Consider the following 27,515-nt stretch of genomic DNA (forward strand, 5'->3'; position numbering starts at 1 on the left):
TGAATTTTACAAGTTCTAGCAATGCCCTTCTCATTTGTGTCTGACTTTTTATGCTCGAAGGAAGAGTTGACCAGGACTTTTTGTTGCTAACGAGCTAACAAGTTGACGTGGAGGAAGGAGGAACTAAAAAAAAAAAAAAAAAATCTAATTTGGGTTTTCATCATCAGCATTTGACTCCCACATTGGAAATCACCCCCAACAGCCCGCATGAAGCAAGATTTTTTTAAAAACCTCAAAAAAATCATAATGGCTGCACTCACCGTGGACTTCACGTTAAGCAAGTCTCGTGAACGTTTAAGTGCTGTGGGAAGACAGAGATTCTGATTCAGAAGACATTTAGGCGAAGAATAATCACAATATTTTTATCACGCATTTAATCGAACATTGATTTATGTTGTACTGTTTGCCAGCATTAAATGGTGACGCTTTCGATTTATTTTTTATTGTTTCACATGTTTTGCGTCGTATCTAAAAACTCCGAGGCTGGGGTTGGTCCCTGAAGGCAACATAGGTTGTGAGATCAGCTGATTTTTTACGCTGCCATTTTGTCCGGCGGAGACTGAAGCAGCCGTCCAGCCTTTTCCTTGTCGTGTCTCAGAACAAGCCCACGTCAAGACGTTCCACGTTGCGGGACGGGGATTGGCAATAGCTTGGACAGCGCGAAAAGGAGAGCGAAGGCGAGCCACGGAGCGACAGCGACTGTCATTTTTTAACATCACCTCTCCGCCGGTTCAACTCTTTTCCAAGCTAATGTCGGTAGCTTTTTTCGGCTAATACCCTCCGCCCCTTGCGCCCTCTTCCCCCCCTGACTGAGACATCACCTGTCACCGCTGGTGACCCCCCCGTGTGAATTTTACAAGTTCTAGCAATGCCCTTCTCATTTGTGTCTGACTTTTTATGCTCGAAGGAAGAGTTGACCAGGACTTTTTGTTGCTAACGAGCTAACAAGTTGACGTGGAGGAAGGAGGAACTAAAAAAAAAAAAAAAAATCTGCAGAGGGCGATTGTTGTTGCGATTTCACACGGATTGTTCGCATTTCCCCCCCTGAGGTGCCCTGCGTGAAACCATTAGACCGTCCGTGTGACAGAGCGGCCAGTAAGCTATGTTTATTTATGCGCACAAAGTTATTTCCACTGTTGGCAAATCCCACAGCGGGACTCTTTTTTGGTTGGAGGATTGCAGCGGAAACATGAGCTAACACAGACTAGCTCATAATAGTGTCGTAGGTTTAGAGAAAGCAGAACATAAAAAAAGAAGCCTTTTCCGTTCGCTTGACAGAGAAGTCACGTTCAAGTGTCCCCTCGCTTGGGAGTCGACCCACTGATAGGATCGTTGTGCTCTTTTTTTCGTTCTTTCTTATTTTTTTTTATCTGAACCATTGAGCAAAGGCACATTTGAGGTGCCGAGAAGGAGACGTGATGTCTGGCCAATCGATCACAGACCGGATCGCTGCAGCTCAGCACAGCATGACCGGATCGGCGATCAGTAAGGCGGTGTGCAAGGCCACCACGCACGAAGTGAGCGGACCCAAGAAGAAACATCTGGACTGTGAGTGCATCGCCTCTTCTTCTATTCATCCATCAGAAAGCAATGCTTAGCTTCTGGCAAAGTCAATATCTCTCTTCAGAAAGTTGTGCAGAGTCCAAAACCCAAAGAAATTAAATTCCACAAAACCCACAATCGGAGAATATCTGACTGAGACCGTATTAGATGTCAAGTGTGCTTATTTCTAGTTGTTTATTCGTCACTTCAGTTGAATCCTTCTGTAAAAGTGACACAGCAATCTGAAAAGATGTCTAAAAAATGGCCGCCTGCCAAAATGCTGACTCTGGTTTTCAACCTGAGCGCAAGGCATCAAATTTGAAAATCAAATGATGGGTTTGGGAAGACTTTAGGTATTTGTGTGTGTAATTATTTTTCGCATTTAAAAATGACAAAGGGGACAGTAAATTTCAATATGATTTTTGTATTTCCACACCAATCTGATTGAAATAAACACCACAAGCAGAGAAGCACTGTTTCTTGCAGTCCATCTTTGGGATATAAGAGTTTTAGGATCATCAACATAATGTAGAGAAATGTTTCAGTGTCCAGTAGAAGTTCTGTACAAACCTGTCCTGACCTTTGCAGCCAAAGTGCCACGTTCAGCTTAATAATTGTGTGCTATTGATTTCTCTGTGAGTGCGACAACCTTCATGTGAACTGCGTCCGGCGAGGGTGTGTGTGGTGGTGGTGGTGTGGGGGGGGGCTTGAAGTTGTCAGTGCAGCCAGTTCATGAGTGTTGTCAACAAGTTGAACCCGCAACCTTGCACCTCATCGGATGTGTTTTTTTGCGACTGTGGGAAAGGGTCACACTGACAATAAACGCCTTGAGCACAGTGCGATGCCACCGTCGACCTCCGCCAAGCACTGCAGAGCTTTGGAGGCAGCACCCGAGTGGAGTTATCACGTCGCTGGAGCATTTAAGGAACTAGTGGCAGGATGTGGTTTTCCTGAAAAGTCAGATGTGGTGAGAGGAAACGAAAGTCAGAAGTTCGCTCACACGTTGCAGTTGGTTGCATTTGATGCTTCAGGAGGAAAAAAAAAAGGGACAAACAAAAAAGTTTGCGTCGTCGCTGACAAACATGCAACTTTTCTTCCCTCTGTTAAAAAAAAAAAAATTGTCTGACAGCATGCTGGGAATGATCTCACTGGCATATTTGCCTGCTCGCCAGAGGCCTTTCAACATCAGCAACCAGCAGTAAGTGTGACATTCAGGCACCACTTGCGAAAATAGGAACAATTTGAAAGCCACTTCCCGTCACCATTTGGAAAGTCCGCCTCCGTTACCCAGTAGTGGGCTCTGTGTTGCATTTGGTAGCTGGGCCTTCAATGGGTCTTAATCTCGCTTAATCTGCCTCTAACTACTAGCACTATCTATGTTTTGCGAGTTAAAGTTGTTTGGAACAAATTTTGCTCTGACCTTCCAATCAGGACAGGAAAAAAAAAAGTGACAATGTTGACATCAGTTTGAAGTTAGATCATCCAGCACTCCCGATTGTGACGGCCGTAGGCAGATTAAATTGTCATGACAGCGCATGCAGTATCAGGTTCGACATTAACAGCAGCCCGATGGCCCGGGGCCACTTCGTCTGGCTTGACCGGGCCAGTGCACATTGTATAAATAGGTGCGATAAATCTTTTCAATATATTTAGTTGTATCCACCTGAAATGTTTAATCACGATTGATCTTGTTTTTTTTTTTTGGCGTCATGTTAAATCTTTCTGAAAGGAATAACTTCAACAAGATATAAAGATCAGAAAATATCAAATATTCAGTTAGATTTTATCCCGCAAAAAAAATCCATTAGAACCGTTTATGCTAACACAAGGTAACATGCAAAAAAAAAAAAAAAAGTCATTACGCAGAAGTAATATATCTTTAAGGTTTAAACAGGGATGGGCAACTGGCGGCTATGCTACCTTCGACCACATTCTAAATAGCCCTTTGATTAATATTCAAAAACAAAATGTCTTATTTTTTTAACAAACCCAAAAAGGACTACAAACATGTTGATAAACATTCAATATGTTTTACATTAAAACATGGTCGAAATAATCCTGAAATAAGTGAAAAAATCAAAAATACGGGAAAAAAAGTCTGACGAACTGCGAATATGCAAGGCTCGACTGTAGTTTCAAGTTGTCTGTCATATGACCAATCGCCACTAAATGGCACACAGTCTTGATTGCGCTGACACTGAGTCCTCTACCGCCCTACACTACAACCTGAGTCGGCCAAATCATTTTATGCGAATTTGGAATGATGCGCAGAACAAACACAGTACCTCAATAATCTTAAAAGTTTGAGTGAGAAGATTTTTTTTGTGTTTCTACAAAACAAGTTCTTGCACTTAATGCAATTTTGCACTGGAAAAAGAATACAGTACGTGGTAATTTTGTTGTTTTCTTAAAACCCTTGGTTGTTGTCTATCTTATACCTGCATAGGGAAATGTATGATGAAAACTAAAGTGTATCAAGATCATGTGTTTTGCCCATATGCAAAATAGCAAAATTTTTGACATGCATTTGGTTAGGAAGTGTGTGAAAGTGCATGCATAACTAATTCTCAGTTGGGTATAAGCGGCAATCAGATGGAAGAGTCTCTCCATCATTATCCGTGGAAGACATCTCCATAAAAGTCAGTGAGACTCGAGAGGAGGTTTTTCAGTGGGAGACCGCATGGGGCCAGTCTTCTTAGGACCAGCTCAATTGTTGTTTCATCATCTCTCAGCCAGTCCAGAAGAATTGTGACATTTTAAGTCAAGACTATTTTCCCTTCGGCCAGCACTCCTGTTGTCATGGCAGCAACGGAGGCAGCTGGCTGGTGTTCAATGGACTAAGTTGGCAAGGGAACCTGAATGGTGATCATGGCCGCAGTCACACGGTTTGTTGATGAGGTTGTCATTATTGCGCGCGTCTTCCAAAGCTAAATTGCCAGTTTGGAGGGGCTTTTCTAAATGAGAGATTTATTGAGCATGGTACATGAGACACAGTGTGTAAAATGTGGAGAGAAAAAAAAATTGGAAATGTACTCCTCAGTGCCTGTTTTCACTATCTCGCTCTCGTATGTCTTCAAATAAGAGGCCATGCGTTCTTTTTTTTTCCCAAGTTGTTGATTTCTCACTTAATCGATGTTAACTTTGTAACATTCGCTGCCATTGACGCCGATAGAAGTCAAAGATCCATTTTGAGCGGGCTGAGAGTGAATGAGTTCAACAGAAGAAAATGAATGAAACGTTGGATAGTTACTGTCCAAATGTTCAACCAAAGCGTCCAGTGACACAATTCTACGAGTGTAATGCTAACATCACGTAGAACACCATTGACGGGCTTAGGGATATTCACGTCGATCTTACGGTGAGAGAGTGATAATAATATAGTAGCGGTTTGCTGTAGCATTTGGCCCGTACATCGATTGCGGTCCCGTGATATGTGTAGCTGGACATTTTGGGCTCGCTTGCGACTTGATGGGAGGTGAGTAGAATGCTATCCGAACAGAACAGGGGTCGCCCCTCCCTGGCTGCTGACTAAAGATAGGTCCATTTGAGACTCCCAGGCAGGAAAGGAGGTTCGTTGCTCAACTGTGGAGTGCACGCCTCTTTCACTAAACTGGAACTAGAAGCTTTTTTTTTTTTTTGGATTGCTGAGTTCATGCATAAATACAGCACACATAAGAAGTACATGCTTCTGTGTTGCTGTGTGAGTACGTGTGAACGTTCAGTGTTCGTCTCTGATGTGGGGGTACGGCGAGGGGAAGATGGGGAGCGGTATTTATAGCAACGTTCTCCCGGGAACCCGGGTTCAGCCGCTTGTTTAGTTTGCCGCACTCTACCTATGTGCATCGAGCTGACTTGATGCTGTGACGCACTCCGTCGTTTGCACGCAGTCCCATTGGGTCGAAGTTGATCATATCGAGATAGCCCCCCCGACATAAGAGGGAGTCAGTATTTATTTCTGTGAGGAGACATCCCCCCCCCCCTCCCCGGGATGGCATGAAAACAACAGTGCTCAAACTAATCTATTAATAGGCAAACTTCTGTTGACACTCTGCCTTTCCTTCCTCTCTGCTTCTTCCTTGTTAATTTCTTGATTCCTACGTCTTTCCTTTTACCTGACGACACAATCTGCTCCCGTTTTTTTTTTTTTACACCCATCATCGCTTGTTCCATTTTGTGAAATGGAAAGGCTTCTCTTCTCAAACGTGAGTGATGAAAGAAGCAGTTGGATGCAGCAGAAAATCTGTCGGTGTCTTTCACTGTTTGTCTGCCAGAAAGACTGCAGTGGGTTTTCTCGGCTCTACAGAGGGCCGTGGAGCCTCACCCTGCTTCACACTTCTTCAGTGCTTACCGTCAAGAACGCCGGGGGGGGGGGGGGGTGTAAATGCTGCTTTCAGTCTACCCAAGGAATGGGAATGAAGCGCCAGACGAGGTGCAGACGCTGCCAGGTGTTAATCCTTAGCAGCTGGAGGCTCCTCGTCTTGTTGTCTCTGCACAGTACAGTATGTATGCTCACCCCTAAACTGCAACACCTAAGCGAGAGCGCATAAATCTTGCTCTGGCCAACCTTCACTGGCTACCTGTGCACTTAAGAGATTCCGCTGTTGGTCTTCACATCACGAAATGCTTTGAAAAATAAAATTGAGTCGTATCTGTTACTCAACAGTTTGTATTTCCAGGTCGTTAATACTTGATAGTCAGAGGGACCGGAGGAAGCTTCATAGCTGACCAACTAACACATACGCACACATGCACACACGCGCACATGTACACGCGTGTCACTTGGTGCCAGGAAGTCTCTGGTCTATTGTGGCTCAATCAAAGGCCACCGAGGTCAAAGATGAGTGATAACAATGGCCCTCACAAGAGTGAGGCATAAGATCCTATTCACAACTGTGTCTCTGCCAGCTTTCTACAATAGTTTTGGATTTTTCGTTGTAGTTAGTAGCCCCCAATTCAATTCGTCTTAATTCGTTACTCGGGCAATTTTTTATTTTTATTTGTTTTAATGTTTTTGAAAAGGCTTCTTTTTAGTTGAGCTTTAGTATTAGTTTTAGTTTTTATTTTAATTTTTTAAAAAAGAGAAAACAACAAAAAGGGTCTCTAAATAGTGGTGTTATACAGTCATATAGACTTCAATTCCCAAATGTTTGTCCTCACGTCTTCTTTACGACCAAACAGGAACCAAAATAAGTTCTCCTAAAATGAACCGCAGAAGCGCACGTATGATAATTGACAAAAAATGGAAACAAAGGACTTTTTCTCTAGAACTATCGTCAGTCTTGCTCGTTCTATAAACAGAAAATGTAGTTTCATTTAGGTTTTGTTTATTCAACCCTTTCACACACCCTGTAATCTGATAAACTGTCCACTGTAATAACCGCTGTCCCTGAAAGGGTTAAAAGCATGATTCACAATTTTGTTTTTGTTTGTTTTTTTTTTGTTTTGTTTTTTTTGTTTTTTTTTGGTCCCATTCGTCCTTATGAACTCTCCTAATTTTGGTATCAGTCCATCTCGAATGTATCGCTCAACCTCAGAGCAGTTTGTTCCGGGGTCAGGAGCAAGATTGGAGGTGAAGGATCGCGTTTATTATTGAGCCACTTGCCTCTTTGTTCTCCTTAACATTTCCTTTTAATCTTTCTGTCTGCCATTCATGTTCTGTCATCTTTTCTTTTTTTTCACGCACTTGGCCTTGCTCCCCCCCCCACACACACACACACACACACACACACACACACACATCGCTCTTTCAGTTCTGGGATCAGTGACATCTCATGCTTTGCACTCGGCCTGATTAAGTCAGCACATGTAGCCTCTTTACATGATCACACTCGTGCTCAAGCATCCCCGCAGACCTAATAAGACTTTCCTCCCGCTTCCAAACTGAATAAAAACACACAAGTTAGGTTGAAATGAAGAGCACATTCTCTTCCAGGGTTTAAGTTAGCGAGGGTAAATAATACTTATTTGTGTTGGCGCAACACCAAAATTCTTTCTCTCCCGCATAGCATCCCCAGAAATCTGTACGGAAATGTTAGAATAAGGGCTGACAAAACCACTTCAAGTTCTCCTATTTTTACTGTTTCAAAATATTAGGATACTGAAAAGCTAAAAAAAAAAAAATTACTGCTTTCACTGTCTTTGTTCCATGATTTGATTTTTTTTTCTCCATGTGCAGCACGTTGTAGGCAGCGATGGTTGTTTTAACGTGCGATATAAATAAAGTTGAGTTGTATGTATGTGTATGTGCCCAAATATATTTCATTCCTATGTTAGATTTTACCTGGAAATACAGTGTATGCATATACAAGCTTGTAAATCGTATGGACTAGCAACTCTTATTTGACTGCGTTTTACGACATGATTGTCTGGCAAGTGTCTTCCTTTATTGCTAATGACTCAGTGCAACTGCATAGCTGTGGGCTGTGTACTCGACTCCGCTTCAAACGTTTTTTACTAATTGCCTCGTCAAATGCAACCGGTCGGGAGCGCGATCGTTCACCGCGAAATAATTCACACTCGTTTGAAGGGAAGTCTTTGAAATGCGTCACACGCAAACCCGTACCTGTCGCTCTTTAATTTTTGTATACTGTGATTCAGGATGTCGGTGAGCGACGCTCCCCGCCGATAGTTTTCGAAACACGCCTCGCGGGCAGGCTAAATAATTCCAGATGACACTGTACGTGCATAAGTAAGGCCCTCAGGGGTGTTCGCGTTTGTCGCCATTTCTTGTCTCTGAGTTTCGACAGAAGACAGAAAGTGACCTCACAGTTGCTCAGGCATGACTGGTCATTACCTGAGCACTGAACATCTGTGAGGTCATTTTCCGTCGACAGCAAGTGGCAAAATGGCCGCCGCCTGAGATGGACATAAACGGGTCATTGTCATTTTGGTTCTGTGGTACTTTTTTTTTTTTTTTCTTTTTTGAATTACTGGTACACTGAGCAATGCTGATTTATATTCATTGTGTCAGTCTTCACCCAACATGCCTCCGCAAGCCATTTTTTATGGACAGTCACTAACAACACGTGAAGCACTTTGTATTGTTTGGATTCTCATTCAATCCTTTCAACGAGCTGCGATATGCATCATTTGTATGAGCTAAATAGCCCGCCATGGCAGGTGGGAGCGGTGCCATCTTGTACTATGCAGTCGGTGCGATTATGTGTTAAGTGGGCAAAGGCTACGGAGACGATGGGTTGCGTCGAATTAGGCTGCACGCGCAAGCATGTGGACCATCAACATGATGAAGTATCCGGCGGGACATTTCCCCCTGCCGTCGTCCTCCGGTAGTCTAATGAGAAGCCGTTTCCGTCGTTACCAGGTGTAGGAACTGGCTGCTCATGATGTTCTTCGAAGAGGCAAAATGACTCGGAAGGGAGGTTGAAAAAAAAAATGCAGATTTCTGTTCTCGTCATATTTCATGATTGATGACCATTTGAGACTTTCGGCTGATATCGAATGTTTTGCATGTCCTCAGCACATCTCGATTTTTTTGTGTGTGCAAAGCCGTATGCCGGTGTTCCCGATCAAACCTTTCTCATGACCTCTTTTCTGTTGTGTTTGTTTTTTTTTTGTCATCGTGTCCAGATTTGATCCACTGCACCAATGAGATGAACGTGAACATTCCCCAGTTAGCGGACACGCTGTTCGAGCGCACAGCCAACTCCAGCTGGGTGGTGGTCTTTAAAGCCCTTATCACCACGCACCACCTCATGATGTATGGCAATGAGGTGGGACACCACACACACACACACACACACACACACACACACACACACACAAAACAGAAGCCAAGGCTAGTCAGTGGAGTCAACATCACTGTTACTTTCTTACTCAACTCCCTACACAGCATAGTGGCACATTCTTGTGACTATTAATGCGAATGACGTTAGCATCAGCAGTTGGTCAATTGAACAGTGACAGATGCACACAAATGCCGCATTGCTCAACAGGGTCAAACATTGTCAATTAGACATATTTAGTAAATACTGATTAAATAGGAGTTGAATCTAAAACCTTGAGGTAAAAAAACAAAAAAAAAAACAAACAGCTTTGGTATGTTGGGGTCGTGTTTTCGGGAAATAAAATGAGAGTATGTAATTAAAAGACAAAAGTTGTGGTGGTTTCAGACAGGAATGAAAATAAGAGCTTGTGTTGTATCTCGTGCTGGTAAAGGATGCAGAATTTGTGAAAATTTTTAACACAAACTGTTGTGCAGCCGTTTTTATTTTTTTTCTCACACACCCAAGCCAATGCACTTTTGGGGAGTTGGTGTTTCCCTATCATGGGCGACGCTCCCTTTTGTCGGTCATTGCATCAACGATCTCTGAAAAGAGGAAGAAATGTGATATCTTGTTCTGTTTTTTTTTTTTTTTTATTGCCAAGCAACCTTCTGCCTTTTTGAGTTATTTATCAATAAAGTTGTGTTTAAACGGGTGTCACCCCCCGCCTTCCAAAATGGCGGTCTAATCAAATACTACGCTCCATAATTAGGCGGCTTCTGAAGTGAAGACTGTAAATACCATCGAGAGACTCTAGTTCATCACACGACTGTGTTAAATGTTTGCACAAGCTGTGCAAGTTGGTGTAACATTTTTGTTCAATCCAAATGGTGCTAAGTAGGTCGCTGCGGAGCTGCAGGGAGTTCTTGTTGTGTTCCTGAAATGGGCTGCGTTATCTAACTTGTTGCCTTCAAATGTAACTTATTTTGACTGTCAGGGTTGCTCGGAGCCAATCGCATTAGAATTGGTAAAATTGATTCACTGACCCAATTAAGATGATGTTTATTTTGTTCCCGCTCAAAGTGAAGGTTCAGATTTTATTTTTGACAGACTTGAGTTTGTCTCTCGTCACGCAAGGATTCTGAAAGTCACTGTATTAAATGTTCAAAGTGTACATCCTGGTATGTTAAAGGCTTAAGTGTCTCTTTATTACGATACATCAAGTTAAATACAACTGAACTGTTCTTTACAGAAGGTACAATATGTGTCCCTCTCCCTCATGGTCAGACCATCCATTTTCGTCACGGCTGAAAGAAATCTGCTCGTAAAATTAGAAACCACAGAATTGGGGTCAATAGACCGTACAAGTCTGGCTTGGCAATCTGTAAAGTCAAGAGTACGCTACGCAACCCGGTCATTTTAATTGAAAAGATTCTGTTGTTGCGGGCAGGCTTGAAAACGCCTCCTATTTCACTGGATCTTTTCAGGCAACAACGATTTCACTACATCGTAGTATCAGTGTAACTTTTCGGTTTCCTCAAAATAACTCCACACACAGCCATTCATGTCTAAAGCACTGGCAACAAAAGCGAATGCAACCCTGTGTGAAAAATGTCCAAATTGTCATAAAACAAATTACATTATGTCAAGGATTCACTGCACTGATATAAATGAAGGTCGGATTTAACAACAACAAAAATCTGAATTGGGCATCAGAGCCTGCAGTGTGAACGTAGCCTAAAAAGACAAAATTTGAAGGTGATTTTAATTGGGAAGGACTTAGTTGGAGGCTCCTTGTCGAGCCGTATCAGGTTGTGTCTGTATGCGATAGAGTAAGACGGATCAAAAACAGTCCAGCAGGAAGTTCCAAACAATGACTGCAAGAGCTCATTTCCACTCCCTCAGTTCCAGCCCATGTTCAGCTCTTTCTTTCTGTCCCTCAAAGCAAGGGGCTCGCCGGTAAAATAGAAATACACCCCCCCGCGACCCTCGAGGGGATAAGCGGCTCGGGTAATACATGAATGAGTGTTTTTCTTTTCTTTCGTTCGTACATTCTTTATATCTTCTTTTCTTTTTGTGAATTTTCTTGTATTTGAGGTACTCGCCTTGGCCCTCGTTTTGGCTTTTGTAACAACGAGTCAATGTTTTTGTCTCGCAAATGAAGCCCTCTGCAGCCCTGACGTTTTTAGACTGAAAAATTCTCCATTGGCAATTGACTTTTCAATAGCACTCGCCGTTTTCTCTTTTTTTTTTTTTTTCTTCACGTGTTTGTGTTTGCAACGAGCGTCCCGGCACAAGGTTGAACATATTACAATCGTGATGCTTCAATTCAGTATCTCTCACGACCGGATTGCTCCAGCCGAGGCTCTGAATGAAACGTGTTGAATGTGCCAAGGTGCATTGTGAACAAAAGTGTCCGTCGAGCGCAGGAGAGGATGAGCGAGAGTCGATGGGGACTGATGAGAGGCACGGACGAGATTGCAGATGTCAGCAGGGTCCTCTGCTTTCCCTTTGTGAATGCGTGCGAAGCGGTACGGCTGACACGAGACGCTGGTGGTGCGCTCGTGCACGAGCCCACCTTGTCCCAGATCAAAACCATTTGCCTCTGTGACATTGTCGAGAGCAGAACGATAAAAATAAACACAATACTGACACGAGTAACCTGACCGAGACAGTGTAATGATACTCGAGAGGCATATATTCTTTATCCTCGACAAAAAAAAAACAAAAAAAAAAAACCTAAAATTCCAGAAGCATTCCGAACTTTTATTTCATGTATGTGGCTGTTTGTACTCTGCTGGCTTCAAGTGGCCAAGACGCACAAGCCAGAAAGACCAGAACAGTGTCCAATGAACTAAAGCAAAAATATGGTTAAAACCATAATTCAATACATTCTGTTTAATTATGCCAATACTTTGTTTTTATAGAGTGCTTTATTGTCGAGTGCCAGGTTTCCGATCACAAAGAACAGAAATACAACAAATTAAACTCATTGCCATATGCCAGAGAAAATATTATTCCTGAAAGGAAATGCAAAGGACAGTTTATCCAGTCAATCTGAGCTCTGGAGGTTTTGAGGTCACACAAAGCGAGGTCATCACTTGCAATGTCTTCCCTAACGGCACAATCACCTCGGGCCAAACGCGCTTGATTAGCACAAAGTTCATATCAGTCGCTTTTGTTCCAGACTGACTTGTTTATCCATCCAAAGATAGCATTGTCAAGGCAAAAAAACCCAAAAAACAGGCTTGCATCGAGCACGTCAAGTCATGACATACAGTACATGCTTGAATTCCTACTAAGAGGCGATATTGGCCACTGGCAACCAGCTCGTGCGGTCGGAGCCAAACTGATGCAATTTTAAATCACGTTTATTGTGAGGCTGTGGTGACTTAATGAAATTCCCGATGCGTTCTCCCATGGCAGTGCGTGTGGCGGGACTCTCGGACTGTTTAATGTTCCATGAAATGATGGCGTTTCCCTCCCCCGGAATGCATTTGGTCATCTATTACAACAAGCCTTTCTTGCAGAATTTGGTTGGGCGCATTCTTTTGTCTTTTGTCTGGTTGAGGGAGAAGTCCTGTCATATTTGTAAAGACTTGGACACAGGGAAAGATGCGCGCTTTTCTTTTGAGGCTAGCCTGCATCGAATGCATAAGTAATCCATCAGGTTATCCTCCACAATCTTCTAACCTGAAGCTGTATCCATCTCTCACTCCTCTCTTGCCTCACACCTTTTTTTTTTTCTGGATCGTACTTGAAGCATCTCAGAAGTGTGCGGTGAATCATATTGGGCCCCAGCGGGGCTCCGACGTTGCGCTTGAGTGTTTCGGTCTCCTTTTGCAGCTGTATATCAGTGCACACACCGTGTGAGGCAGACTCTCATAGGGTGATGTGATGAAGCAAAGGAACACATTCAGAAGTGTCTCATTGTTAATATTTTAAAGCCACTCGGCACCGGTTGCAAATGCACACCCGGAAAAGTTGCATTAAAATGGATTCGGTGGCCTATTGTTAACGCCTGCACATTACGTTAACAACATTTTGCACTAGAAAGTGCCGCTATATGCTCAAGCCAGAATTTAGAATGGAATTGTCTCTTTAGGATTAATGATTATCCTTTTGGAAAACAATTTATATCCTCTCACGGGTGCTGTGGTTTCCCCCTTAAAGACTGAGTGTGCAGGCACCCCCCCCCGCCCCCACAAAAAAAAAGAAAAAGGAAAAGAAACTCAAATGAACGCGTCTTGAAACCGTTCCAATGCCTCCGGAAACGACTTCACGACAACACATATGTCTGTAAACAAATGTTTGTCTACGCTCCATCCGGCCGTGGTTCGCTGCCAAATCAGGAACTGGCAAAGTGGCAAGTCTCTCGAATATTTTCAAGTGGGCTTGACGGAGATTCTCAACGCGGAGCTCCCCAGCCCACTGACGATTACCAAGACAATGTACACGCATTCATGGATGCAAACAGAGACGTGATGACAGAGCCGTCGGTGGAGGAGGAGTTGAAAAGTTCACTTGGATTATTTGGAAGTTGAAACCAAGTGTTATATGGGGGAGGGGAGGGGGACGGTCTTCTCAAGACGTGCTTGCAGGACGAGTAGCGTCTTCGATTAATTCCCCCCCCATGTCTATTTTTGTCTCAAGAGTTAGTGAACACTGTGACGCATGTACTCTTCAGGTGTGTGCACTGTCGTTAGCCCAAAGTCTTCCATGTTCCAAATACAATGTACATGCAGAAGCAAAAGAAAACCTTCAGGTGGTAAAGACTTGATTATAATATTTGTCCAATTGGCAGCTACTCACTGAGGCTCTTTGCCTTTCTAGATGTGAAGCGACTCCCCCCCTCCCCCCCCAATCGTTTCTTTTCCCGCAGCTAATGTCTGTTTTATTTTCATCTCCCAGCGTTTCATCCAGTACCTGGCCTCCAGTAACACATTGTTCAACCTCACCAACTTCCTGGACAAGGGAGCCCTGCAAGGTAATAATACAAAAAAAAAAAAAAAAAAAAAAAACGTTTGCATCTTATCCCTGCTTGTTTCCTCACAAATAAAGCAAATGTGTTCAAGCCGCACATTTTTTCCTTCCTTCCGTCCTTTCGCAGGTTACGACATGTCGACCTTCATTCGGAGATACAGCCGTTACCTGAACGAAAAGGCCATGTCCTACAGACTTGTGGCTGTGGATTTTACCAAGATGAAGCGGGGGTAGGCAATGCGAAATTCCCCGAGCCCATCCTCATCATCCTTTCACACAGCCTCGAGAGGAGAAGCGAAATCTATTTTCTGTACCGCTCGTTCAAGCACCTTAAGTGCCTTTGTTCGCATCAGTGCGAATCCGGCACAATTGTGACGTACAATTAGCCAACTAGCATAACGAGTATCTGCCATGGCTGCTTAAGAGTGCCTCGTTGTTATCCATGAGTGCATGCGCTTCATGCAGAGAGTTTTGTAGTCATACTTGACAGACAGCCTGTGGACCGGGGCTTTGGGCTTTAGAGTGCCTCGTTGTTATGGCGTGAAAAAGCCTGGTGGGATACATCCCAGTAGCCAGACACTTAAAGCAGTTGCAAACATGCAGTTATGTCGAAGCATAAGAAAGATGCTAAACTAAGGAGCATTAATTTTCGACGCATCGTAAAATTGGTATTTGATTGACAGCTGACGTGAGCAGGGCGTGGCTTCAGCACATTCAACTGGCACGCCCACAAATGGCAACTTGTCACAATTACAGCCTAATTTTCTTTTTCCTTTTTTTTTAAATTTTAATAATCCAACTCTGGCACTGTTGTTTACCACTCTCTTCTCCGTGTTTTGTCCAATTTCAAAGACATTTATTTTCATTTTACAATGACTTTTTGTGAATAATAACGTCAGTGTGAGCTCGTCCTTGATGAGACGTAAGAATCAAAGCCTCTTGAACAATGCGGAGATCCTTCGTTTCTGATTCTCAAATCAGTTTTCACTTGCAAAGCACACGTGGCTGCGCTGACGCTCATTATGTATTCATTCTTTGTGTTGTGCGGGTTTTCCTAATTTGCACCAAAACATTTGTCACTGCGCAGGACCGACGGTGTGATGCGAACCATGAACACGGAAAAGCTGATCAAGACGCTGCCCATAATTCAGAACCAGCTCGATGCGCTGCTGGATTTCCAGGTACTGTGTGTGTGCGTGTGCGTGTGTGCCCGCACATGTGAGCTGATAGTTGAACGATATTAATTCTTGTCTCTCTGGAAATGGGCGCTCAACCCGTTTGCTTCCACCTTCCTCCTCCTCCTCCTCCTCCGCAGGCCAACCCGAACGAACTCACTAATGGTGTGATCAACTCTGCCTTCATGCTGCTCTTCAAAGACTCAATCAGGCTGTTTGCTGCTTACAACGAAGGGGTCATCAACCTCTTGGGTAACGCGCTCACCTTGAATTAATTTTTATTATGATCTAACCTACAAGCGCAGCAGATTAAGACCGTCGACGCTTATGTCGGTTTGGTTGCCATGGCAGCGGCGTAGGTTTCCAAACGCATTCACAGCTTATCATCCTTGTGCATTTTTCTTTTTTTTCCTCGTCTGCATCGCCCTCTTCCTCCCTTTCCCCTGCCCGCTGCAGAGAAATACTTTGACATGAAGAAGAACCAGTGTAAAGACGCGCTGGATATCTACAAGAAGTTTCTTTACAGGATGACGAAGCTGTCAGAGTTCCTCAAAGTGGCCGAGGTATGCACAGACGCACTCACATGCGACCAATCCACATTGCCCCCTTCTCTGCCTTATCCTGACCAAGACGGATGCCCTCGCGGCCCGCGAATCATCCAGTGCCTGCGAATCGTCCCTCTTGTCTTTTCGCCTCTCTCCTTTGCACCGAGCCTGACACGAAACAGTGCGAGTCAGCGGCCGTCACGTCAACCCCCGCTCGAACGAATCCCATTGTTGTGTTCTAATTAGCTCTCAGAGCTATTCGAATAGACATTTTTTTTTCCCCCAGCTGATTAAAAATGATGTAAAGAAACTCTGGCTACACATTTAAATATGCGTCAGCGGATGATTTCTTCTGAGTCGCAAATGTCTTGAGGCAAAATCTGGATTGATGTTTCCCAAATAAACCCCATCCATCAAATTGCTTATTGCTTTAGGGATGTGCACGGCTTGAAAATCAAACTCAAAAGTACCTGAAACGTTTGGCCAGGAATAACAAAAACTAATAATTGAAAAGGATATTGGATGTTCATTTCACAAGGAAGCTGATGCAGTAGGTTTATGGGGCAAAAATGTTTTAAAAAACTGCTCAAATCTGGAAAAGCAAGGTAAATATAATTCCAAAAGGATGGCAAATAACTGTATTTGCTCCGTCCCCTCCAAAATAAACCAAATTGTTCTTGCTTGACCTCAATCCGACCTCAGTTTTTACTTTTCTAGATGTAACAGCTGCTTTGGATGCTGCACCCAAGTGATGTGAGGCAGACGTAGAAGCCCTGACGGTGACTTGTTTAATCGTACTTGACCTCGTCGTCTTTATCTGTGTCCCAAGAGTCCACGTATCTGTCGGAGCTGTTAGTCCTCCTGCAGCTGGGTTTGCTGTCGGTGTCCTTTTTTTAATTTATCTTTTTTTTTTCTTTTTTTTTTTATCAATGTGTTGTCGTCACAACACGATTCATCACAGCCGTCATGCCATCCTCCACCTCACGTTGGCCATTTCACACCGATCAATCGCTCCGTGTGGCGTCACCAATTTCCGATTTGCTGTCTTTTTTTTTTTTTGTTTGTTTGTTTAGCGCATGAAGGAACGATTTGTTTTCTCACATGGACCCTGCTCTGTTTTCCTCCATTTTTTTCCCCACCCACCTTCCTCCCTATCTTTATTTTTGTTTTTTTCTACGACAGGAAGTTGGAATAGATCAGGGTGACATCCCCGATCTCTCGCAGGTCAGTGTACATCTCACCTCCTTCTTCTCTTCTTGCTTTTCTATGCCTTGGCTCTTTCTCCCTTTCTGTCCCAACACTCACGTTCCCATTCATGGACTCGCCTCATTTATCCACTGATTGTACCCGTTTATTTCCACACTCGCCAACAAGCTTTCCCGTTCACTCTCCACTCACTTATTATTATTCTTATTTTTATTATTATTATTATTATTATTATTTCAACAATTTTTCTGGTCTTGTTGTTGGGAGGAAGGCTAGCTCCCACCTTTTTAATTATTTCTTTTTTTCGGCATTGCGGGCTCATAAGGGCTACCGTAGTAAGCTTAACTCGGCTGGAACGCTGCACCATCAGCAACTGCGGATTGCGACTAACTGCAATAATAAAGAGCCTTAAAGCATTATTCAAGTTCATCTTACAGTATCGAGGCCGGCTCGCCCATTAGGCCAGGGAGGCAGATGCTCAGCACTCCGGGGGGGCGGGAGGATCATCTTGAATATCATTAGTTTCTTTTAACTCTAAAAATGGAAAAGATATTCGGCCAATGGAGCAATACAGCAATTCCCAATTACCGTCATATGAAAAAATATTTCCAAATACGTGCAGAATGATCGACTTTTTGGGGGGGCGGATAAGTGTATATATCATCACCGGCAGAGAGAGGCGACAAAAAATGTTGCCACTTTGACTCAGGCCAACCCTGTACAGTGTGTACAGTATCCTCACTGAAATGAAATGTTACCGCCTGGCTTCAACTTTGGATTGATTTTTAATACCTTATAGAAGGCAAAAGTAACAGAAATTCAGCCCCCACCATCCCCACTCCCCAAAAAAATGCAGCCGTAACAAACCTCATCATGGTTTGTCACAAATTATCCTTTCTTCTTCCTCCTGTGTCGCAGAAAACAAAAGGATCATACATTGTAGGTGTTGGGTTGCATACTGCGTTACTTCCTCCTTTCCACCCGTTTCGACACCCCTGCATGCAAGAGCGCCTTTTTTATTTTCTCTCGCAAGCGTGTGATCTCGCAGGCGCCGCATGCACACGCAGGCACGTCGGCTCGCTTGTTGCCTTGCTTTACAATCTGCGCCCGGCCAACTCGCGCAGATTGCTTTCTGCCCTCTCGCGGGCAGACTGCCACGGCAAGCGAAAAGGCCATGAAACTCCATGAATAGAAAATGAGCCTCCGTCTTCATCTGCATGACTCCCTCCGCCGGGTTTCATTTGAATTCGCTCCCTTCCCGTCGCTGTCGCGCGCGGCGTCTCGGGAGAGTTGCTTTTAATCGCGCCTGACCTCAGATTTCCCGTGTAATCATGATGCGGGAGACAGAAAGATATGAGTGGCAAACGGAATGATCTCTCTCCCCCCCACCCCCAACCCCCTCCTTGTCCCTAAATCTTGTATCATGAATGATTAATAGCATCGGGCACCCAACTGATTGTGTGTCAGCTAATATTGACTCGGCTTACAAGATCCTCTTCTCCAAGCAAACTACTGTCTCGCCCACCGCAAAGAGCTCACGAGACAAAATGCTTCCAGATGTGCGTGCGCGCGCATTCCTGTGGCTGGTGACGTTGTCATATTTTCACTCGAGAGGAAATTGCTCTCCTCCGTGCTGCTGCAAGAAGCAAAAGCGCAGCTGAAACGTGGATTTCTGCGGAGAGTGGAAGCCGCCTCCTTGGCTCGCGTTCGCGCCTCAAGTTGAGCGCATTTGAACCATCGCATTGTCCCAACTGATTTATCTTTCGGCAACCGACCCGCTCGAGATTTGAACCGAGGCAGAAATGAGTGCCGCGCAGGGCGCTTGTTGTGGAAGGCTGAGGATGCTGAAAATATGCACAAAAAAAAAAAACAGAAAAAGAAAACGCATGACGTCTCTATCGATACCCGTTTCCTTGCTTCTTTTTGTTTGAGAGCTTTATAGTGTTACTCCGCTCACCGTGTCAATGTTTGCTGCATGTTGCCATGGTTACCTTTCACTGCCTAATGCACTCTCTTACCTTCCTGTGAGACCAAATTCTTCCATCTGAGAAACACGTGTTACTCTCTCATGTGTGGGAGGCGACATTATACAGAAAGTTGACTTGATTCAAGTCAGTTTACATAATTTAGCCCCCCCCCACCCCCACACACACATCTGTTGTCCCTATCCTTTTTGTCTCAAGGCCCCCAGCAGCCTCCTGGAGGCTCTGGAGCAACACTTGGCCTCCCTGGAGGGCAAGAAGACCAAGGAGCTAAATGCAGACGCCAGGTAAATATTTGGCAGATGACAGCGGCTCCTAATCAGCGCCGCTCAATTTCCTCCGTGCGTTGGTCTCTCGTCTTGCAGAGCGTCCACCCTGTCCAGTGCCGTCTCATGTCTCGCCTCCACCGACATGTCCTTCGCCCGCATGGATGAAAAGGAGAAGCAGCTGGCCCTGGAGGAGGAGCAGGCCCGACTGCAGGCTCTTAAGGTAACCGGCAGCGACTTGTGAAATGTAACAAGGTTTGAAGAATTATCCTGCGGGTGTACTTGGCAACGCTAAGTGAGAGTTGGAGTGAGCGAGCGAGGATCTTGGCGACGCGACGGCGTCCACATGGACTCGACACGCACCGCTAGTGTCCGTCTGGAGCTTGCGCTGCGATAGCAGCCTTTCCCATTTGTTCCTTGTTGCACTGTTGGAATGTAAATGAAGAGGTCTGCCGCCTTTATAAACTCACACACACACGAGACACCTCGAATCCGGAGTTGATCCCAGCGAAGAAATTAGATCATCGCGCCACAGTATTAGCACATCCGAATATCAGAAATACAAGCTGTCAGACAATAAAATCAGCCAATGAAAATGTTTGGAAGGTCCTGGTGTGAAAGTGGCTTTTCGTCTGAGGTTGCACGGTGGATTCCCGGCCGCAATCGAGCTATATTCTTGTATTTTTAAAGTCCTGTCATGTTTGCTCATCTTAAAGCTGCAGCAGAGGACATGTACTGCTTATTAATTTGCATTGATTCGGGTCGGCTGGCCCTTTTAGTTTTGTTTTTTTAACACTATTGATGTGTCCTTGGGCCACCTTAAAAGTACCGAATGTATTTAAAGCATCACTGTTCATGCTTCGAATCCCAAAAATGAAATGGAGGGGAAAAATTGTGTATGTGCGTGTCCGTTTTTTGCCAGGATCAGCGTCTGAAGGAGATCAGCATGCAAACTCCGCCCTCTGCCTCCCCCAGCAACCAATCCATAGGCAGCACCCACAACAACAACCACATCACGCCAACGCCAGAGTTGTTCGGCTCCACGCTCTCAGCCAACAGGTGTGAGAGAACATTCTCTTTGTAAATTGAGAGTGCCGTTAACTGCCTCACGGCTGCAATAGTGAGTGACGTTTTGAAGAGGAATTTTCCAATGACGGCTTTCCCTCATGCATGTAGGTGCAACAATAATAATTAACAAAAAAGTCAAATACAGGAGGAGAGCCAGTTCCGAGATAAAGCCACGTAGCAAACAACGACATGATGGAACATTTCAAAAAGGGAATGGCAGTGTTTGCAGCTTTAAGTGAAGCAGTCTGGGTCGTCTGCAGGGAAGTGACATCACACATGCGCGATGTCACATTTTAAACACATGATATGGCTGAAAAATGATATGGGTAATGATCGGATTTTTTTTTTCTCCAAAATAAGGACCCAGAAAAAAAAATACTGAATTTCGGTACTTTTAACATATCAATGTCAATATAAGGATGAAATAAACAACTATTTAGACATAATATGCTTTGGAGGGCTTGGCAATATGGCTGGAAAAAATGTCATTAATAAGAAAAACAATTCAATTGATCAAAGATCAAATTTAGAACAAATTATGCAAAACTATTGAAATGCCATTCAACATAAATGGTAGTCAAACAAATTGTCATGGAATGTGCACAGTTTTTGTGTTCATTGTCGTGTACCGGTAGTTCAATCTGCAAAGTTCCTCCTCCGGCAGTGCGCTGGAAGTGTTCATTTTGCGGACGACGCGAGCCCGTGCCAGGGGTGACAGTCCGTTCATGTTTCACTTGCCTGATAGTGACTTGAGATAGTCGCCTCTACTTTGATGATGCTTTTGTCCATTTTTTTTTTCCTCAGCCGCGGCCTCCATAACGCCATCTTATTTTCTCACCGCTTTCTTTTTTTTCGTGGCCCCTCAGTGTGCCCCACCTGAACAGCGACTTGTTTGATCTGCAGCCAACCTTCATCCCCGCGGTGCAGTGCACTCCTTCCATCTCCTCCGCCAACAGTGCATGGGGAGGTACGCCACACGCGCTCTCACACGCACATAGATTGAAGATATGTTCAGAGGAACGGCTTCAGACAGGCAGATAAGCAAGTACGCGAGTGCTTCCATCATCCCATATCTTCTTCATTACCATCACCGCCCGCCCACCGTCATTGTGCACCCCCCCCCCACTTCATTTCTTGATTTTACCACCATTGTCTTGTAAAAGAATTCATTAAGTGCTGTGTGGTTCTGCCATATTCACGTAACGTCACCATCCTCTGAAAAACACGCATGTCCATTTTTGTCACTTTAAAATTTTTTTTTTGTTTGTTTGTTTAATGGGATGTCTGAAATATAGTCACATCATTAACTTAAAAAAAAAAGAACAACAAAAATGGACATGCAGCAACGATAAGCAGCATTCCTGTCAGCGTAGACTCTGAAATGTTTTCATCTATGGGTTTTGACCTTTACGCAATGCAACCATTTAGTAGCGACATGTCCGAAGAGGCTATTGAGCTTGCTTCCTGAAAGGTTAGTTGTTAAGCGGAACTCGTTCTATTATCTGGTTAAATTTGTCACTCGGCTCTTGTCCCGGGAGAGCCCGCCACCCCCCTCAAGATTTTATTCCATGGCAGGGATGCAGCGACCCAAACCAAAAGTGAATCAATGAATTTCCTCATGCCGAGGATTAGCTGTCCTTCAAAAAAAAAAAAAGCCAGTATAATTTGTTCGTAAACGATGACAATTCAAAACACTAAGACCATCACGTTGATCAACACTGGCAGCCACATATGATCTTTGTGTCTTTTATTTATTTTTAATTGTTTTTATTAATTTTTGACCGTGGTGAAGTTCTTCCAAAAGGAAGCAGCACTTATACAATAACGGAACTACATCCCTCAGGACTGGAGAGCCAGCCCCTGCAACAGAACGCCCCCGGCATGACCGTAGATTTCGATGCCGTGTTCGGGAATAAGGCCGCTCCTGCTAACGACGGAACACAGCCAGCAGCCGGTAAAGCTTTGTACCCGTCCCACCGTCCAGGCTGGAAACTAAAAACTTTTGGCTTTGTGGCCCGCGCCAACATTGCTTTTGATTAACCCTCGTTCTTGCAACTTGTGGCTGCTGTTCAACAGAGGGGGTGGGGGGGCGTGCTTTGCTACCTTTCCTTGTTACTGTGTTGCACCCTGTTGAATTTTTTCATCTTAACTTGAAAATTAACTTACAATAGAGATCAGGTCATCATTTGACTGTTAATTATTTGCCACAAAGTTATGAAAAAAAATTCTCTTGATAACTGATTTACTTGGCGAAATAAAAGGGCCTTCCGTTGTTTTGTTTTGTTTTTTTTTCGCTCCTTCATACATTCTCTGGCGTACACCTGCTCAGCTCCAGCTCTTCTTGCGCCTTCCTTCCTGTTAGCGTGCAATCAAGGTGCAATTATTTTCTAGTGGATCTCCACTCTGATAGCTCCCATCCATCAGCACGACTCCCGGACTTTAATCAGCCAGCTGTTTCACACCAGCCACCGATGCATGTGCCATTCAGTGATGTTGTTGTTTTTCTTTTGAATGTGTGTTGGAAAGAAGAGTCAAAATGTACAAGGTGATTGAAAATGTAGTTTAGGCTTGTGCTAAAATAAAGGCAAATGAACCGTGAATTAATATGAAAAAAAATATTCGTATCCACCGACCAACCAAAATGAGCACCTTTTTTTGTTGTTGTTGTTTTTCCCCAAATTGCAGCCTTTGAGATTTAAAACTCGTGTTCTATTCCATTGCGACGTCGATACGAATGTGCTTAATTGTTCATGTGTCCTTTGTGCCTCTGGCTTCTCCCTCTGTCTTCGTAATGCATTAAAAGCTGCCTTTCGGACTGCCAACCCATCTGCTTGACTGGCCGCATCTCACCACAGTGATTTTTTTTTTTTTTGCCCATGTTTTTTGCCATGTGTGTCTGTGTACATGTATCTGCCTCTTCTTACGCCTCCTTTTGCCATTTTCGCTTTGTCTCGTTTGTTTTTTTTTTTTTTTTTTCTTCCTGTCCGTTCCTTCAACACCAGCATTCATTTTGCCTGCGCCATCACACTTGGCAGGAATCACCCAGGCAACTCGGTTCCATCTGCTCTTCTCCTAGAATCTCTTTCGCCGTGCATTGTACACGTCGCGCATAAGATCTCATCTGAAAGCGGTCTTTTGTTCCCCCCCACCCCCCTGTGCGTGCGACGTTTGCTATTCCAATCGAACACGCTGTGTTTTATCACCTTCACGTCTCACTGCCCTCTGCTCTATTTGATCTTCTCAGGAGAATTTTTTTCTTTCCATCCCTTCTCCCCCTCCGCACTCATAATTCACTTGTATCCAGCAGGCTTCACTGAGACAGTGCCAGAGGTTTTTTTTTTTTAATCTAAATTGTACATCATGAGAATTAATAACTATAGCAAACTACTGCTTCCTGTGGGAGATATGTTGCAAAACCCTTCTGTAGTCGATGAAAACCTGCTTGACCATGTCAGAATTGTTCATATATTTTTTCCTGTTTTAAACACATTTGCACATAAGACTGAGCAACACTTTTTTTTTGGTGCTCATTTTTCTTTTTTTCCACCATATGCGGCCTTCCTTCCTGGCTTCCCTTCTCCCATCTGCGAGGCTAGCAGGAAAAGTGTGTGCTGGATGTCTTGTGTCAGCACTACCATCAGCTCTACAAACCTCTTGCTAACTACTACCCCCCCCTTTCTTTTTCTACTCCCCTCTGTGCTTCACGAGGTCAGCGTGGTCATCTTGCAACCGGTTTTGGCTTTTTTTCCCCCCCGCATTCATTTTCGTATGGCCTTTATTTTAAAGCCTTGTTGCTCGACCACCACCAGGCTGAAACACTTCCTGGCTTGTAGCAGCAACGGGCAGTATTACTGACTCATTAGCTCAAACGAATGCTGACATCCCGAGTTGTTAACCCCACCAGCGACGCTCACGCGCCGGCACGGCAAATTGCTTGCTGCCATTTGGGCCCACTGGCGACACATTGACAGATTCACAATGAGTCCACCCTCGCGAGCACACGCACGGCGGGTATGGAAATCGATTCCTATCACAGGACGGCTTGTATCGCCGCCGCAGGTTTTGACACCCTGGGAGATCTGCTGAAGCCGACAGTTCCCATACATGCCGCCCATCCTCTCCCGCCGCAAATGGTCTTCCAGTCTGGTGGAAAGCTGCTCGCCAATGACCTGGACTCCTCCCTGGCCAACCTTGTAGGCAGTGAGTGAAACATCTGGAACGCCGTGCTGTTGCAGTCTGTCTCTCTGGTCATATATTGGTGATAGCCTGAGTCGTCTTCTTTTCTCAGATCTGCAGTTTGGTGGAACCCCATCCAAGAAGTAAGTCTGATACATTTGAACTCAATCTATAGCTATGTAAGAAGTTGAGCCAGTGGTTATCTACCACAATTGCGCTGTGGAGTTAGCAAGCTGGGTTATTCTCCACCACGAAAAATGCATGCCATGCTTCGGATGGTCAGCTGGCTTGGCTGCTTTAGTGTGCCTCGTCGTTGGCCATGAGTGCGCGTGCATATCATGTCACTCATAAAAATCCAAGTGAAAAATCCTGACATGTCCTGGTCTTGTCTGCTGCTGGCCCTCCAGGCCGGACATGCAGTGGAATCAGCCCGGGGAGAAGAAGCTGACGGGCGGACAGAACTGGCAGAACAAGACCATGTCCACCACCCAGTGGAGCCCCGCCCCCATGGTCCCGCCTCCCATGCCTGTGCCACACGTGGTAAGATGCGCGCATGGTGCTCGCATTGTGTACATGAAGACAATCTTATCATGAACCGTGTTTTTCAGAATTCACTTTTTTTTTTTTTTCCGACCATGATCGCCATTCCCCTCGCCGCAATTCGTTGGAATCAGCACTTCCTGCTCCGCTTGACCTCCTCATGCACTTCTTCCGGCAGTTTTGCAGCGCCATCCCCTCGTCTTCCTTTCCTCACTTTGCTTGCTTCACATTTATCGCATCTCCGTTTTGCTTCGTCATCTGCTTGCGATGATTTTACGCAGCTTTGCCCTCGACTCCTCGTCGGCGGCGCTTGACCCTCCGCCCGTTTTTATTCCTTTGTCTTTCTCTTTGGGTCTTTCTTCCCTCACTCACCCCCCCCCCACCTTTTGCTGTTTATCTGTCCACTCATCTCTTTGTGTCTTTTTGTCTCTTTTTCCTGTTGCATCCTGTTGCAGAATGGAATGTTCTATACTAGTTATGTAAGTACCGATCCACTAACGCGACTTGGTGATAAGCTGCCTTTTTCTTGTGCCGTTTCCCTGTCCAATCTGTTTTTACTCTTGACGCTAGCAGGCAACGATTACGCATCTGTTGGCATTCCCCAACTGTGGTGGGGGGAAAAAAATGCTTTTGTTATATTTGCACGCTTCTGTGCTTGGAGGCCCATGCGGATAGTAAAACTGCGCCAAACATGTCAGCGTGTCATTGCCTGACTATTGTGAACAAGTCTGCGAGGACGTTCAATTGCCACGTTGCCGTGCAGGAAGCAATGGCTGCTATGGGGCCTATATTTGCATTCTAACTTGCCAATTAGTTGGATTGAATCAGAGGGCAAGACTTAAATGTTGGCCACTGTTATGCTGTACTTGCACCGAATCTCCACTTGACCACCATTTAATGTTTGCTCCTCATGCGTACACCGGACCGGGGATTACTTTTATTGCTTCCGGTGTCAACAATTCCTACTACAGGCACGGGCAGCAACTTTTCCACGCATTAAAGCTTATACACTCCATTTCAATTCCCAGAGGGGCTCTGCTACGCTGGCATCCGCCTCAAATCTTTTTTTTTTCCCCTCCCCCCCGCCCGACCACTTCTGAGTTATTTCCCATTTCCTTCAAGGCTCCAGCTCCCGTGGCTTTCCCCATGACGACACCGCAAGTGCCTGTGTATGGAATGGTGAGGGGAACCATTATCTAAATCGTACACTTTGGAACAGGTTTTTATATAGATTGAGAATATAAACAGCCTCTACTCCAACAACCATCATGTTGATTGAATGTTTTGTGATATGTTGAACATATTTATCTCACAAACAGTGGAGGGATTTTGTACCACAGTGACCAGACTGTCCCTTCCAAAAGTATTGGGACGGCAGCGTCAACACAAAGGAATTGACCGTCCAATTCCAGGACTTTTGGAAGGGAAGTGCATAAAAGACAATTTTAGAGTTTCTGACTGTGTCATTTTTTTTTTCTGTGTAGGTACCCCCCCAGATGGGTCAGGTGGGTGGGGTCCCAGTCATGGCTCCTCAGCCGATGATGTATAACCAGCCTGTCCTCAGACCCACTAATCCCTTTGCAGCCATGCCTGGTGCCCAGGTGAGATTACGTCGTTGACTTCTATGGAATTTGAGATATAACGCTAGTTAGTGTTGCGCACTTTTTTTTTTTTCCTGGTGTGCCGCTTTATTTTCTGCAATCTTTCTGTCTTTATTCAGATGCAGTTTATGTAATCTAGTCAAGGGCGGGTGGAGGGGGAGTCGAGTGCCAAAAGCGACAAATTTACACAAAGAAGACAAAGACACAAGAGGAGCGATTATTTGATCAAGCTTAAACGGACAAAGACTGCGACGCAACCGATGCCGCCAAAGCAAGTTGATGAGGCTGGAGGGATTGCCGTTGTCTGAAGCAACACGCGAGTGTGTGTGTGTGTGTTTGCGTGTGTATGGATGCATGGGTAGCTCGCTGCATTGCTGGATGTTTGAGGCTGACAGAAACGGGTGTGCCAGATTGGCGACGGTGGGGAGGATGCATGTGACTGAGGTGAGGGTCTTTGCTGCCACATTAGCTTTATTTCATACTGGTGCTACTTTGTCCCCTTTTGGCTGCGTCGGCCTGCAACTGTCTGTGTGAGGACGTGTGTGTGTGTGTGTGTGTGTGTGTGTGTGTGTGTGTGTGTGTGTGTGTGTGTGTGTGTGCGTGTGCGTGCGGCAGCTGCTTCAGACAAGCATCCTCCCCTTGAAACCACTCCCTCATGCGCCAGCCGATCTGTGAGTCCACTCTTGTGATTATGGTAATTGTTTTGTTCC

General features: G+C 44.8%; 2 protein-coding genes across 18 annotated transcripts in view; both read left to right on the forward strand.

Moving 5' to 3' along the window:
• Window positions 1-527: 527 nt before the first annotated feature.
• LOC109506972 (phosphatidylinositol-binding clathrin assembly protein) lies at window positions 528-27,163 on the forward strand. Of its 17 annotated transcripts, none has more exons than XM_019856045.1 (21): window positions 528-1,548; window positions 9,130-9,272; window positions 14,175-14,250; window positions 14,374-14,476; window positions 15,334-15,427; window positions 15,562-15,673; window positions 15,878-15,984; window positions 17,149-17,190; window positions 18,091-18,111; window positions 19,356-19,441; window positions 19,520-19,643; window positions 20,343-20,479; window positions 21,355-21,455; window positions 22,281-22,442; window positions 24,548-24,688; window positions 24,777-24,807; window positions 25,060-25,204; window positions 25,660-25,683; window positions 26,327-26,383; window positions 26,689-26,805; window positions 26,925-27,163. In XM_019856045.1, the coding sequence occupies exons 1-21, from the start codon at window positions 1,419-1,421 to the stop codon at window positions 26,937-26,939; spliced, it is 1,968 nt and encodes a 655-aa protein (XP_019711604.1). In that variant the 5' UTR covers window positions 528-1,418; the 3' UTR covers window positions 26,940-27,163. The 17 variants fall into 17 exon arrangements, with proteins under 17 accessions (XP_019711604.1, XP_019711621.1, XP_019711605.1 ...); XM_019856046.1 differs by having other exon boundaries at window positions 1,419-1,548; window positions 25,063-25,204; XM_019856048.1 differs by having other exon boundaries at window positions 1,419-1,548; window positions 25,072-25,204.
• Window positions 24,865-27,515, forward strand: part of vgf (VGF nerve growth factor inducible) — a 19,237-nt gene continuing 16,586 nt past the window's right edge. The window contains exon 1 of the mRNA XM_019856063.1: window positions 24,865-24,901. The gene's annotated coding sequence lies outside the window, so the exon portion shown is untranslated. The remainder of the gene's footprint in view (window positions 24,902-27,515) is intronic.

This window comes from Hippocampus comes, unplaced genomic scaffold (genome assembly GCF_001891065.2).
Source record: "Hippocampus comes isolate QL1 unplaced genomic scaffold, H_comes_QL1_v1.1 scaffold246, whole genome shotgun sequence".
Classification (NCBI taxonomy): Eukaryota; Metazoa; Chordata; class Actinopteri; order Syngnathiformes; family Syngnathidae; genus Hippocampus; species Hippocampus comes.

Bases quoted from the DNA above. Each gene is read 5' to 3' on its own strand.
- LOC109506972 (XM_019856045.1), top strand. From the start codon at position 1,419: ATGTCTGGCCAATCGATCACAGACCGGATCGCTGCAGCTCAGCACAGC. The intron at 15,674-15,877 runs GTAACGCGCTCA...TGCCCGCTGCAG, and splicing joins AGGGGTCATCAACCTCTTGG to AGAAATACTTTGACATGAAG. The intron at 24,808-25,059 runs GTAAGTCTGATA...TCTTGTCTGCTG, and splicing joins GGTGGAACCCCATCCAAGAA to CTGGCCCTCCAGGCCGGACA.